Source organism: Oncorhynchus kisutch, linkage group LG10 (assembly GCF_002021735.2).
Source record: "Oncorhynchus kisutch isolate 150728-3 linkage group LG10, Okis_V2, whole genome shotgun sequence".
Lineage (NCBI taxonomy): Eukaryota > Metazoa > Chordata > Actinopteri > Salmoniformes > Salmonidae > Oncorhynchus > Oncorhynchus kisutch.
This window is the reverse complement of record NC_034183.2, coordinates 7953932-7965277: the sequence shown is the minus strand read 5'-3', so window position 1 is coordinate 7965277 and position 11346 is coordinate 7953932. Positions and strand designations below refer to the sequence as shown.

Below are 11346 nucleotides of genomic sequence, written 5' to 3'. Positions count from 1 at the left end.
TAGACCTTTCAGTGAAATGCTTACTTACAGCCTCTAACCAATAGTGCAAAAAAGGTGAACAATGGGTAGGTAAAGAAATAAAACACCAATTAAAAGACAGGCTATATACAGCAGCGAGGCTGTAAAAGTAGCGAGGCTACATACAGGCACCGGTTAGTCAGGCTGATTGAGGTAGTATGTACATGTAGATATGGTTAAAATGACTATGCATATATGATGAACAGAGAGTAGCAGTAGCGTAAAAGAGGGGTTGGCGGGTGGTGGGACACAATGCAGATAGCCCGGTTAGCCAATGTGCGGGAGCACTGGTTGTTTGGCCCAATTGAGATAGTATGTACATGAATGTATAGTTAAAGTGACTATGCATATATGATAAACAGAGAGTAGCAGAAGTGTAAAAAGAGGGGTTGGGGGGGCCACACAATGCAAACAGTCTAGGTACCCATTTGATTACCTGTTCAGGACTCTTATTGCTTGGGGGTAAAAACTGTTGAGATGCTTTTTTGTCCTAAACTTGGCACTCCGGTACCACTTGCCATGCAGTAGTACAGAGAACAGTCTATGACTGGGGTGGCTGAGGTCTTTGATAATGTTTAGGGCCTTCCTCTGACACTGCCTGGTTTAGAGGTCATGGATGGCAGGCAGCTTAGCCCCAGTGATGTACTGGGCCGTACGCACTACCCTGTGAAGTGCCTTGCGGTCAGAGGCAGAGCAATTGCCGTACTAGGCAGTGATGCAACCAGTCAGGATGCTCTCGATGGTGCAGCTGTCGAACCTTTTGAGGATCTCAGGACCCATGCCAAATCTTTTTAGTTTCCTGGGGGAGAATAGGCTTTGTCGTGCCCTCTTCACGACTGTCTTGGTGTGTTTGGACCATTCTAGTTTGTTGTTGATGTGGACACCAAGGAACTTGAGGCTCTCAACCTGCTCCACTACAGCCTCGTCGATGAGAATGGGGGTGTGCTCGGTCCTCCTTTTCCTGTAGTCCACAATCATCTTCTTAGTCTTGGTTACGTTGAGGGATAGGTTGTTGTCCTGGCACCACACAGCCAGGTCTCGGACCTCCTCCCTATAGGCTGCCTCGTCGTTGTCGGTGATCAGGCCTACCACTGTTGTGTTGTCTGCAAACTTAATGATGGTGTTGGAGTCGTGCCTAGCCATGCAGTCTTGGGTGAACAGGGAGTACAGGAGGGGACTGAGCACGCACCCCTGGGGAGCTCCAGTGTTGAGGATCAGCGTGGCAGATGTGTTGCTACCTACCCTCACCACCTGGGGGCGGCCCGTCAGGAAGTCCAGGATCCAGTTGCAGAGGGAGGTGTTTAGTCCCAGGATCCTTAGCTTAGTGATGAGCTTTGAGGGTACTATGGTGTTGAACGCTGAGCTGTAGCCAATGAATAGCATTCTCACATAAGTGTTCCTTTTGTCCAGGGAAAGGGCAGTGTGGAGTGCAATAGAGATTGTATCATCTGTGGATCTGTTTGGGCGGTAAGCAAATTGGAGTGGGTCTAAGGTTTCTGGGATAATGGTGTTGATTTGAAAAATGTGGAGAAAGTCAAGGGGTCCGAATACTTTCCGAATGCACTGTAAGTACGCAAACATATTCCTGAGTATGTACCCAACATTTTCATAGCAATGTGGCTTTTCTCAAGTGATTTTATGCTCCAGGTCTTATTTGGACATTTTCTCCTGCAAATACCATTGTTGCATTAACACAGGCAGCCCAATTCTGATGTTTTCCCACCAAATTGGTCTTTTGACCAATCACATCAGATATTTTCACATCAAATCTGTTCTGATTGCTCAAAAGACAAATTAGTTAAAACAATATCAGAATTGGACTGACGGTGTAAACGCAGTCGATGTGATCTCTACTCAAGGATAAATATAGTGGAATATGGGATAAGCAAACTGACATTTGAAGATCTACATTCTTCACAATAAAATAAATGTAGCTTATATTATGGAACGTCAGTAGCCATTAAAATACATATAACATTGAATGATACTGGAGACAAATATAGTCAATCTCATTTGCATAGAATACCACATTTATTTTCCTTCTACTTTCAGTCGTCAAACAGTAACAATTCATTTTGTTGACACGTTTATTTTAAAGATAAAATTGAATTCATTGTAGATTTGGAAAAAACGAAGTATGCTGGTAAAACATTTTGGAATATTCTTACAGTGGAGAGAACTCAAGGATCAGTTTCTTGTCTTATTGATCAGTTTCTTGTCTTATTGATCAGTTTCGAGGAGTCGTCGAAGGAATCCTAACGAGGAGAGAAAAAAAAAACATATCGAGATCAGATGTTCGTGTTCTTCGTCAAACCATTCAACACTTCTTACAGAATCTTCTTTGTGTGCAGCGGGCAACACAAGGGTGGTTTTCATTGGATGGCTTTGGGCAGCAGAATAGGTCATAGGTCATGCTCCGAGGTGGATGAATCGAGCAGAGCTGAGAGGGAATGGGAAGGACAGTGGATGTCCCCAATATAAGGGCACTACTTGAACAGGTCGCCGTTTGAGACTCAGCAGTCGGTTGGTGTCACATGAAGTCCTCGTAGTCTTGTGCGTAACCTCCATCGAACTCTCCGTAGTCCGCTAGGTCATCCTTCATCTTGGCCTTCATCCCTCCGGCAGCAACCACACCTTTCTTTTTCTTCTTTCCTTTATTCAGCTGCTGTTGGAAATAAAGAGCGGATGATTAGCATTGACTTATATCACAGAAATACAAATTTAATGAGGGTCGTGTTCATTAGGGCAAGCAATAGAAAACGTTACAAAACATTTTGCAATGGAGAAAAAAAAGAAGAAGACAAATTAGTAGTAGCTCTTTCACTGTTCCAGTCCGTTTTCTTCTGTTTGATGCCTAATGAACAGGACCCGGATAAGACTGATTACAAACCAACGTAAACCATGTATACTGGAGATAAAAGTGTACTTTTCTGTCATTTGAAAAGACCACCTACCTTTTCCTGTTTCTGTTTCTCACTTAGTAATACTGTAAGGGAGTTGCTGACCTTTTTTAGGTCTTCTACCTCCACTGTAACATAAGAGGTGCACAGTTCAAAAAATATATATATTTCATATAATACAGTACCACTGACAGTTGATATGATTGACTAATAACATTGGTTAATTTCTAAATGTATATTATTACAATGGATTATTAAATGAATACTCACATGAGAGACAGAGGTCTCGAAACAAGGACTCTAGGAAACCGGAATAGTGTATGGAACTCTCAAAAGGTGTTATCTTGTCTTTTAGCAACTTTTCAAAATCTGTAAAGTCATCTTTAGAAGAGGGGCTTACGGCGTCAATTCCTTTTACATTGTTGACGACACCTGATTTGGGAAGAAAGAAATAATATTTCAACACTATGATATTAAAATTTTCCACTGACAACTTGTGTTGACAATGTAAAAAAACTAAAAACACTTTATACTTCTAGCAAAATGGCTGGTTTTAATCACAGATTCTCTGTAAAGATTTTTATGGATCTGGAATGTGTAACCTGTCAACTCTAAAATATTCACACCCCCTGACTTTTCCCATATTTTGTTGTGTTACAGCAAGAATTTAAAACAGATACCTCCATGTCAAAGTGAAATCATGTTTTTCAAAATGTTTACAAATATTTATTACACTTTGGATGGTGTGTCACTACAAATATACAGGTATCCTTCCTAACTCAGTTGCCAGAGAGGAAGGAAACTGCTCAGGGATTTCACCATGAGGCAAATGGTGACTTTAAAACAGTTAGAGTTTAATGGCTGTGATAGGAGAAAACTGAGGATGGATCAACAACATTGTAGTTACCCCACAATACTAACCTAATTGACAGAGTGAAAAGAAGGAAGCCTGTACAGAATAAAAATATTCCTAAACATGTATCCTGTTTGCAACAAGGCACTAAAGTAATAATGCAAAAGAATTGTCAAAGCAATGAACTTTTTGTCCTGAACACAGTCTTATGTTTGGGGCAAATCCAATATAACACAATGCTTAAAAAAAAATGGAGCTAAGCACAGGCAAAATCCTAGAGGAAAACAAGGTTCAATCTGCTTTCCACCAGACACTAGGCAGGTTTCCATTGACCCAGGTCAATTCGACAAAAGCAATGGTGCAAAAAATATTTGGGATGTCTAACGGAAATTAGATTTTTTATTTGACCTTTATTTAACTAGGCAAGACTGTTAAGAACAAATTCTTATTTTCAATGACGGCCTACAGGGGAACAGTGGGTTAACTGCCTTGTTCAGGGGCAGAACGACAGATTTCTACCTTGTCAGCTCGGGGATATGATATAAAACAGACAAACAGGTTTTATATAAAAAGAGACAAGGCCAAACTTTTCCTTTTCCTGTAATACTGGGACCAGTTTCCCAAAGTCATCTTAAGGCTAAATTCATCATTGGAACTATAGGATCTATGGTTCAAATCATGAACTTAGCCTTAAGATGCTTTTGGGAAACCTGGCCCTGATCTCTTACCAAAAGCATCCTGAGCCAGTAGAAGACCAGTCTCTTCCTGTAGTTTCTCTGCTAGCTCTTCCTCTGGTGTGAGTTCCGTTTCCTCTTCCTGTAGTTTCTCTGCTAGCTCCTCCTCTGGTGTGAGTTCCTTTTTCTCTTCCTGTAGTTTCTCTGCTAGCTCCTCCTCTGGTGTGAGTTCTGTCTCATTAGATTCCTCTAACTACCAAGCAATAAATTAGAAATAGTATACTTTCAAATCCAGCAGACAATGACTTGTCCGTCATGGACACTTTAGGCTATACACTGAGTGTACAAAACATTAAGGACACCTTCCTAATACTAAGTTGCGCACGTCCCTTGGGTGGTGGACGATTCTTGATACACACGGGAAACTGTTCAGCATGAAACAACCAGCAGCGTTGCAGTTCTTGACACAAAACGGTGCTCCTGGTATCTACTACCATACCATGTTCAAAGGCACTTAAATATTTTGTCTTGCCCATTCACCCTCTGAATGGCACACAATCCATGGCTCAATGGTCAAGGCTTAAAAATCCTTCTTTAACCTGTGACATCAACAAGGGATCATAGCTTTCACCTGGATTCACCTAGTCAGTCTATGTCATGGAAAGAGCAGGTGTCCTTAATGTTTTGTATATTCAGTGTATATATATATATATATATATATATATATATATATATATATATATATATATATATATATATATATATATACATACACACACACACACACACACACACAGTGAAGCCCTTTGGGAGGATTTGAGGAAAACACTATTTTTTTGGTCTCTGGGAATACCGGATGTACAGTGTAATAATTTGTACCCAATCCAAATGATAAAGACAATTAAAATCATCAAGGCATCCCAAATTTGCTAATATTTATGGAAGCAAAGGTCAAGTTTCTGCTGAATTTTGAGAAGCAAACCAGCAGTCGCAGTAGCTGGATTGGTTACCGTGGCTACTATCATGTACTCCATAGCAACGACAAGCAGAAATCCCAGTATGCAAGGCACTTACCCTCTTTCTCAACTCTTCTTGTTTTTTTCGTTGTAAACTTTCTTTTTCTTTGATTTTTTCCGCTAATTTCTTCTTTTCTGAACGTTTTGTCTCTGCTACAAGAAAACGGAAAAGAATATATGACTTATTTTGAACTTGTATTAATATAATAGGAACTCACTGGTTCAAGTCATGCGGTTTAAATACCTGCTTTTTTCTCTTCTGCGTTCTTCAATTCCTCCTCTTCATCATCCCAGTTATCCTACAAAGAGAACACAGGGTTATGGAAATGGATGTATGCTTCAGAATGTTGCGTCCAGTCATGGATCTAGCTTTTAGTTACAACCAAAGCCATCACTATTTAGCGTATTCATTGTTCACCATTGGTAAATGTAGTCTGAAACGCAGTCTGAAACCGAATGACTGCAAAATCATGTAAAAAAAAAGTTCCTTACAAGCAAGGAATGTTGAATAAAATTACATTTGAACTTACTCTTTCGGTTAGTACTTCCGCATGGTCAATTTGAGACAGAATATCCATAGGAAAGTATTGTTAAACCAACTTTTTAAGAGTGTTGAAGTTTAAACTGAAAGTTAAATGATTAGTAAACACCGTGCACGTGCCTTCGGTCATGCGCAAACACACGTGTGTACGAGATGCACGCATAGTAAAACTGAAGTCAGTCGGTGTTTACATGGTTTTGAGCATTCTGACAGTTGATAGAAAATGTCAACTTCAGTACTGATGCTCAAAAAAGTTGGGTAAACAAATACTGCAGTGGTTAAGGGCGCTGTACTGCAGCGCCAGCTGTGCCACCAGAGACTCTGGGTTCGCGCCCAGGCTCTGTCGCAACCGGCCGCGACCGGGAGGTCCGTGGGGCGACGCACAATTGGCCTAGCGTCGTCCGGGTTAGGGAGGGTTTGGCCGGTAGGGATATCCTTGTCTCATCGCGCACCAGCGACTCCTGTGGTGCTTGTAACCAGCGACAACCTTCTGGCTTGTAACTAACATTTACACGATTTTGCAGTCAGGACGTATATACCAACTCATTTTGTTATTGATTAAATCAGACTGATATGCTAGCACCATTTGGGCTATCTACTGATGTTAACCAGTACAGTAAATCAAAATTCACAAGGCACTCACACATACGGCTTCCTTCTCTTTTTTCTTACCAGGACACTAATCTACCTACCTCATCCCCATTTTGTTTCTATTTACTTTTCTGCTCTTTTGCACACAAGTATCACTACTTGCACATCATCATCTGCTCATTTATCACTCCGGTGTTAATTTGCTAAATTGTAATTACTCCGCTACTACGGCCTGTTCATTGCCTTACCTCCTCACACCATTTGCACACACTGTACACACTGCACACACTGTACACTTTCTTTTTTTCCCTATTGTTTCATTGACTGTAAGCTTGTTTATTCCATGTGTAACTCTCTGTTGTTGTTTGTGTCTCACTGCTTTGCTTTATCTTTGTCAGGCAGCAGGGTAGCCTAGTGGTTAGCTTGTTGGACTAGTAACCGGAAGGTTGCAAGTTCAAACCCCCGAGCTGACACGGTACAAATCTGTCGTTCTGCCCCTGAACAGGCAGTTAACCCACTGTTCCTAGGCCGTCATTGAAAATAAGAATTTGTTCTAAACTGACTTGCCTCGTTAAATAAAGGTTTAAACATTTTTTTAAATGAGAACTTGTTCTCAACTTGCCTACTTGGTGTGACGTGAACCTCAGTAACAGGTGTCACATACGGTGCTTATTCCTGACAGCTAAATTACATAACTAGATAGCTTCTAAACTAGCAACAGAATGACAGACAGATGTAGCTAATCATTAGCAGACCAATAGTGCATAGCTGGCTAACAGCTGTCATCCTAGGGTGTGGGGCTAGCTAGCTAACAGCTGTCATCCTAGGGTGGGTGGCTAACAGCTGTCATCCTAGGGTGGGTGGCTAGCTAGCTAACAGCTGTCATCCTAGGGTGGCTAGCTAACAGCTGTCATCCTAGGGTGGGTGGCTAGCTAGCTAACAGCTGTCATCCTAGGGTGTGGGGCTAGCTAGCTAACAGCTGTCATCCTAGGGTGGGTGGCTAACAGCTGTCATCCTAGGTTGTGGGGCTAGCTAGCTAACAGCTGTCATCCTAGGGTGGCTAGCTAACAGCTGTCATCCTAGGGTGGGTGGCTAGCTAGCTAACAGCTGTCATCCTAGGGTGGGTGGCTAGCTAGCTAACAGCTGTCATCCAAAAGTAGAGCAACAAAGTCAGCGGGCCTGTCATGCCAAATAGAGTCCCCCCCCTATTGACACAGATAGAACAATGAGACATAGACACGGTGTTAGTGGGTTATTAACATGGGCTGCCAGTTTGTGGTATTCATATATTAGCGGATGACGGGTCGAGGTCACACCAGTCATTTATTATGGACGACAGGTCAACCCAGTCTGAGACACCTACCGTATCCCTTCCCCAGACCTGGGTCCCCATGATGTCCTCTAGGGGTTCTGCCATGCTCTGAGACACCTACCTTCCCCAGACCTGGGTCCCCATGATGTCCTCTAGGGGTTCTGCCATGCTCTGAGACACCTACCTTCCCCAGACCTGGGTCCCCATGATGTCCTCTAGGGGTTCTGCCATGCTCTGAGACACCTACCTTCCCCAGACCTGGGTCCCCATGATGTCCTCTAGGGGTTCTGCCATGCTCTGAGACACATACCATATCCCATCCCCAGACCTGGACCCACCTGATGTCCTCTAGGGGTTCTGCCATGCTCTGAGACACCTACCTTCCCCAGACCTGGGTCCCCATGATGTCCTCTAGGGGTTCTGCCATGCTCTGAGACACCTACCATATCCCTTCCCCAGACCTGGGTCCCCATGATGTCCTCTAGGGGTTCTGCCATGCTCTGAGACACCTACCTTCCCCAGACCTGGAACCCCATGATGTCCTCTAGGGGTTCTGCCATGCTCTGAGACACCTACCTTCCCCAGACCTGGGTCCCCATGATGTCCTCTAGGGGTTCTGCCATGCTCTGAGACACCTACCTTCCCCAGACCTGGAACCCCATGATGTCCTCTAGGGGTTCTGCCATGCTCTGAGACACCTACCTTCCCCAGACCTGGGTCCCCATGATGTCCTCCATGATCAACCACCCTCCAAGATCCCACTTTTCATTACAATTACCTACAGCTACTGTTAATGTCATGTTGTATAATGTAATCTGCTAAGGGACCTGTGCTCGACATATCATCCTGGACACAGTGAGATGCACTACATACACTAGCACTGTAAACACTCCAAGAGCGAAGAGAACAGCTGTGCCTGGATTACAATCTCCCTCTTCAAGTCCACCTCCTGAGACTGGCTGCCTGTCGAGGGAAAGTGACCGGCAGAACAACCTGTAGCATCCACCTCTCCTCTGTCCCACACACCAGAACTGAGATAAAACCCATGCCCTACTTCTGCCATGACCATCCCCCCAATCATATTATGTACATGTCATTCATACTTCTGTTTTTTCAACTAAATGGTATTGTATTGATGTTAGCCTATATTTATTTATTTCAGTCTATAGCTGTATAATGGTATTGTATTGTTTGTGTTGATGTTAGCCTATATTTATTTATTTCAGTCTATAGCTGTATAATGGTATTGTATTGTTTGTGTTGATGTTAGCCTATATTTATTTATTTCAGTCTATAGCTGTATAATGGTATTGTATTGTTTGTCTTGATGTTAGCCTATATTTATTTATTTCAGTCTATAGCTGTATAATGGTATTGTATTGTTGTTCTTTGCTATTTCGAAAGTACCGTATACTTTTAATGTTGTTGAAATGTTAAGGTACCCAAAAGTAGTTCAAAGTAATGTTTTCATTAAATAAGCTTTGTTTACAAAGTAGGGATGAAAATAAAGTCATTTTGGCCGGAATGCTCTCCAAAATTCTACACATTAGCTCAGGCCTGGGCAATACCAGTCCTCTGGCCTGATTGGCGTCACCCCCCCCTAGCAAACACACCTGATTTAAACTAATTGCATGTTTTTTTAAACTAAAGATCATGATTAGTTAATTATTGGAGTTAGGTGTGTTAGCTGGGGCTGGCGCAAAAGTGTGACACCAATCAGGCCCCATCCTAGAGGACTGGAGTTGCCCAGACCTGGATTCTCTCATCACGCCGTTGATATAGCAACGGAAGCGAATAGCTTCTCGAATGTCATTGTGACGCAGAGGGGGGAACACTATTTGGCATGACAGGCCGAATGTTCTGGACACTTTTTCCGAGTCTGTCCTACTCCTGACTTGTCACTTTAGGCTAACTTTGGTTAGATAGCCACTGTTAGGTAGTTAACACTGCTATCATCATATGTACTGATCTAGTTTAGGATGCGAAGAGGTGATTAGATGCTCTTGAAATCAACTACGGTGTATGTGGTTGCTAGCTAACGTTAGCCTGCTATCGTTACCTTGATATCCTCATCCTCATCCTCGCCTTCCCATTTGTCTGCCACAACAGCCTTCTTGGCCCCGATTGCGGGCTCGTCCGGATCGAAAGTGTCAGCATCTAATACAACAACAAAAATACACATGTTCCAAATGTCAACTATCATCTCTTGTATTTTTAATTGGCAATGTTTCGGTAAACTTGAAGAATGCTCTATTCCCACACAAGTGGATTGGATTCTTACCCCATGAATCTCCCTCCGCCATATTTGCCTGTGTATCTGATCAGAACGAATTCCGTGGGTGTACAATCGGTGACTGGCTCTTTGGTTCCGAGAGAGAATGATGCACACACCGATGTGCGCCGTCATGCTCCCATTATTATTCTTCAGTCATTGCTTTCCCATATTTAGTGGCAACATAGCATCATTCGTTCAAGCCAAAACATAATGTCAGTTATATCATTTCAGAATATCCATAAAAATAGTAATTTTTAGACCATTGAATATAGATGTCACCAATTAGCAGTGGTGTAAAGTACTTAAGTAAAAATAATTTAAAGTACTACTTAAGTAGTGTTTTGGGGGGTATCTGTACTTTACTATTTATATTTTTTGACAACTTTTATGTTTACTTCACCACATTCCTAAAGAAAATTGTATAATTTTTACTCCATACATTTTCTCTGACACAAAAATTCTGGTTACATTTTGACAGGAAAATGGTCCAATTCACACACGTATCAAGAGAACATCCCTGGTCATCCCTTCTGCCTCTGATCTGACGGACTCACTAAACACGTGCTTTGTTTTTAAATTATGTCTGAGTGTTGGAGTGTGACCCTGGCTATCCATAAATAAATAAAAATACAAGATAATTGTGCCTTCTGGTTTGCTTAATATAAGGAGTTAAAAAAAAAAATATTCACACGTTTCCTTTTGAGACTTAAGTATATTTTAGCATCTACATTTACTATTTAAATGATTTATACTTTTACTTTTGATACTTAAGTATATTTAAAACTAAATACTTGTAGACTTTTACTCAAGTAGTATTTTACTGGGTGACTTTCACTTTTACTTGAGTCATTTTCTATTAAGGTATCTTTACTTTTACTCAAGTATGAGATTTGAGTACTTTTTTCTGCCACTGCAAATGAGGATGCTTGTAGTTTGTTCAGTTCAGTGTTTTGAATAGCAGGATATTGTAGTAGGCTACACATTACCGGTTGACATGGCCAAGTTCATTTAAATTGTATGGTGTGCAGTGATGTAAAAATACATTAAGGTACCACTTAATTCGTTGTTTTTTTGGTATCTGTACTTTGCTATTTTTATATTTGACAACATTTACTTCACTACATTCCTAAAGAAAATAATATACTTCTTACTCCATACATTTTCCC

At 41.7% G+C, this 11346-nt stretch overlaps 1 protein-coding gene across 1 annotated transcript; it reads right to left on the bottom strand.

Annotated features, from left to right (window-relative positions):
* Positions 1-2021: 2021 nt before the first annotated feature.
* LOC109897690 (eukaryotic translation initiation factor 3 subunit J-A) lies at positions 2022-10435 on the bottom strand. The gene is made up of 8 exons (XM_031833002.1): positions 10187-10435; positions 9965-10062; positions 5706-5760; positions 5520-5614; positions 4500-4698; positions 3189-3350; positions 2973-3046; positions 2022-2683 (listed from the first exon to the last, which is right to left on the bottom strand). Exons 1-8 carry the CDS (start codon positions 10206-10208, stop codon positions 2549-2551), a joined length of 840 nt encoding a protein of 279 aa, XP_031688862.1. The 5' UTR covers positions 10209-10435; the 3' UTR covers positions 2022-2548.
* Positions 10436-11346: the final 911 nt, after the last annotated feature.

Coding starts and splice junctions, on each gene's coding strand:
- LOC109897690 (XM_031833002.1), bottom strand. CDS start 10,208: ATGGCGGAGGGAGATTCATGGG. Junction 5,615..5,705: donor CGCAGAAGAGAAAAAAGCAG/GTATTTAAACCG, acceptor GTTTTCTTGTAG/CAGAGACAAAACGTTCAGAA. Junction 2,684..2,972: donor AGAAACAGAAACAGGAAAAG/GTAGGTGGTCTT, acceptor TATTTCCAACAG/CAGCTGAATAAAGGAAAGAA.